The 3,841-nt window shown below is 50.9% G+C and overlaps 1 protein-coding gene across 1 annotated transcript; it reads left to right on the top strand.

The window, feature by feature from the left end:
• Positions 1-1,495: 1,495 nt before the first annotated feature.
• Positions 1,496-3,166, top strand: J4E83_002675 (uncharacterized protein; the record flags this gene model as incomplete). Its single annotated transcript, XM_049329618.1, has 2 exons — positions 1,496-1,502; positions 1,881-3,166. 2 exons carry the CDS (start codon positions 1,496-1,498, stop codon positions 3,164-3,166), a joined length of 1,293 nt encoding a protein of 430 aa, XP_049191297.1.
• Between the last annotated feature and the right edge of the window lie 675 nt (positions 3,167-3,841).

Below are 3,841 nucleotides of genomic sequence, written 5' to 3'. Positions count from 1 at the left end.
AAAATGCAAGGACGCAACAATGGCTCCATCTGCGCGAACCGAATTGGAAATGATCGTTGTATTGTGTACACGATCTCTAGAATCGTTCCCGTCGACATAGCTCTTGGACCTGCCTAGAGGTGCTCATCGCCGCTCATTCCCCGTCTCCCATGACCCTTCCTTCATCTTGATCGGAAGATGCATCAAAAGCTCACCACTTGGTGTCGGTAATGGGAGTCTACCAGCGCGTATGTTTATCTGCAAGGACGGATGCAGCAGCTTCGGCGCGTTCAGACTCGCATCGCGTTCTTCTCGCAAGCTCCGAAAATCGTCCTCCGCATGGTTCGCGAGATGTCTGTTCTTCTCCTTGTGATCACGTACAGTCATCCAAGGCACGGCTTCGCATCGTTGCGGACACGCTGGATAGTCATGCCCTGTCCAAATCTTGGTTTCGTCCGGTAGTTTCAGTAGCTTTTGTGCTGAAGCATACAAACTCTTTGCACTCCCGCCTGGAAAATCACATCGTGCAGTGCCGATGTCAGCATGAAAGATTGAGTCGCCGCAGAACACGTTGCCTTACAAAGTGTTAGTGTTGAGCACAAATACAGATCGCTATAGCGAGCACTTACTGCCGACCTGGTAACCGATATGATCTGGGGTATGACCTGGAAGATGAAGGACCTTCACCCTCAAACTCCCAACCTCGAACATCTCATCATCTTCGAAAAGATGATCGAACGCGTTCTCGTACTCAACGGCTGGAACACCATATCTCACTGCAAAACGCTTCTGGACCTCGCGAATTCGTTTTCCGATGCAAATGGGCGGTTTGAAACTTTGCCGCGATGAGAGACGCTGCTGGAGGTAAGAAGCTGCTGTCAAGTGATCGGCATGTGCGTGCGTTTCCAGTATTCTCTCGATGTGATATCCACCCTCCAAGACTGTAGCCAATAGATAATCAGCTGTCTGGGTACTGATTGTCTGGGTAGGCGCGTCAAAGTCGAGTACAGGATCGATAATGACGGCTTTCTTGGAAGAAGGGTCTGCTACCACGTATTGCCATGTCCCTGTCTTGTCTTCAAATAAGCTGTGGATTGCTGGCTCGTGGGACCTTATGGTGTGAGTGCTGTAACTTGATTGTTTTCGGGCTTTCCGCGGGATCTGTAAAGTTGGACTGGTTAGATCGGTGACGGTGCGGCCTGCCCAGCTCGCATAGTTCGGTGGGTGTGGCAAGCTGACTTTTCCTCGTGCGATGCATTGGGATATCGTAGGAGTCATTTGAGCAATCGATCGTTGCTGTTGCCTCCAAATGCGGACCTTGGGGGTGTGGTGAGACGAGTTCGGCAATCGCCAAAGCGCCTGGATGCGTCCAGATGAGCGTAAATTCTTCATGGTATAGGATGGGATGGTCAATATTATCCGTGTATCAGCGGCCACTTGTTCATTACCTCCTCCGCTTCGTTCTAAGTATTTATCAGTCTCGGGAAGCTGTTTGTGACTAGGTGGTGCCACCTCCATGCAGGGTTCGGCGTCTATCCCACGACGACCCCGACATGACTCGCTCTTGGTCCCCGAATGAAGCGCTTTTGATCGGCGACACGACAATGGCCTTTGGGATGAATAATCTACTCCCTTACTATTTTCGAAGCTCTTGAAGAGTCGTTTCGTCCACCATTCACAACCCGCAAAATCGCAAGGAATCACATCACAACAGACCTACAGTTATTCGAGCGAAAAACAAGGACTGTTCATATTGCTTCTTCAACTTAGCATTAATCGATACCTCCACACGACCATCAGCAGCTAAGAAATAGCAGTCTACTTGGTCGGAATGTATACTTCGTGCCATCGCTTCACATCGACGTCGCTCCGAACTACGCTTACTAGACAAAGTCGGTCAGCTGTTCGAGGCCTCGCGACTGGCTCACCTGCGACCAGTGTATCAAAACATCACAAGATCGTTGTCATTGGAAACGGTTCAGCTGGTGTCGCAGTAAGCCATCAACTGTTACGAAAAGGACGCTTTGAAAAGGACGACTTTGCTGTTGTCGATCCGGGCACTTGGCACCATTACCAACCGGGCTGGACATTGGTGGGCGGCGGCTTGAGCAGCAAACTACAATTCAAAAGGCCGATGAGCGAACTTGTCGCATCTGGGACAACGTTCTACAATGACCACGTGGTGGGCATTCACCCGCAAGACAACTATTTGTCGCTGGGAGACGGTGACAAAGTCCAGTATGACCATCTCGTCATCGCTCCAGGCATCAAAGTCGATTACAACAGCATCAAAGGCCTCAGCGAAGCAATGGCCAACCCTGATAGCCTTGTAGCGTCTATATACAGCTATCACCATTGCGACAGGGTGTTTCAAAACATTCAGCGTCTCAAGAAGGGCTCGGCCATCTTCACCCAGCCTTCCGGTGTAGTGAAATGCGCAGGCGCACCTCAAAAGATCATGTGGCTCGCAATGGATCACTGGAGACGAGCAGGCCTCTACAGCAACGATCCCGAGAAAAGCACCATCAAGATGACTTTCGCGACTGGTCTGCCCACTATGTTTGGCGTACCGAAGTACAGCGTCAAACTGAACGAAATGCGAGAAGAGAGAGGAGTCACCGGCCTCTTCGAACATAACCTCATCGATATTAACGGGAATACTGCGACATTCGCACGACCGAACGGCGAACAGCCCGTACAGCGACAGTTTGACTTCCTTCATGTTGCGCCCCGAAATGTACCGCACGATTTTGTGAAAGAGAGCGGGTTGGGCAACGACGCGGGATTCGTAGACGTGGATCAGCACTCTCTCCGGCACAAGAAGTTCAAGAACGTGTGGTCGCTCGGCGATGCGGCGAGTCTGCCAACGTCGAAAACGGTGGCTGCAATCACATCCCAAGCGCCTATTCTCACACAAAACCTCTTGCGTACTATGGATGGCAAGGAGCCAGAGTCCGAATACGATGGCTATACTTCATGTCCGCTTCTGACCGGTAACAAGAAGGTGCTTCTTGCGGAGTTCAAATACGGTGGTATGCCGAAAGAGACGTTCAATACATGGTTTGGGGTTGACCAGGCTGTCCCGAGACGCGCATTCTATCATCTGAAGAAAGACTTCTTTCCTTGGGTTTATGACCGATATCACGTGAAGGGCCGGTGGGGTGGCCCAAGTGGCTGGATCAGGTAGCTTTAGATAAGTGTTGAAAGATGTTGCGATGTGTCTGTTCGAAGGATTGATCCCCTGCATAGAAGTGTTAGATAACGTGTATCCATTGGCAGGGCTACATTGACAATAGCGCGAAGTCGGCGCAAGGACTAACTTTGGCCTGTGTATCATTTTGCTCGCTGGTGTTGATGATTCTACTGCTATCATTGAATTGTGCATGGGCGGTTCTTACGAAGAACAAGTGGATGTGTAAAATGTTGATGTTATGGTCTGGACGGCAGACGCGTGTTGGCGGAACAGCGCACTAAGGACAAAGGTAGCTTAGCGCATATCATGACGTAGGCGTGTGGCTGGCAGGGCGCGTTTGAACTTTGACAATAGGGCGTGCAACAAGGAGATATGTATAACCAGCGCCCAAGCCACTTTTCCCTCTGCTACTGTCAGCCCAAATCACGTACGCGTTACATCCCACTCCGACTACTGCAATCGGTTCCGATTACCTAGCACCATGACTACGAAGACCTCTCGGGTCTCTTGCCGGACTTTCGTCGGTCATGCATTTGCCATTTCGAAGGCCTGTCGCTCTTATCACGGCATGTCCGAGTCTTGGAGACGAGGAACAGTCGGCACATGGCGCTAAACCTCTGGTGCAACGTTGCTTCTGTTGTGCAGGACCTCGAACTGGATTTCCCTTGG

Source organism: Alternaria metachromatica (assembly GCF_023757995.1).
Source record: "Alternaria metachromatica strain BMP 0045 chromosome Unknown scaffold_4, whole genome shotgun sequence".
Taxonomy (NCBI): domain Eukaryota; kingdom Fungi; phylum Ascomycota; class Dothideomycetes; order Pleosporales; family Pleosporaceae; genus Alternaria; species Alternaria metachromatica.
Note: the sequence above shows the minus strand (reverse complement) of the source record. Positions and strands in the feature narration are given on the sequence as shown.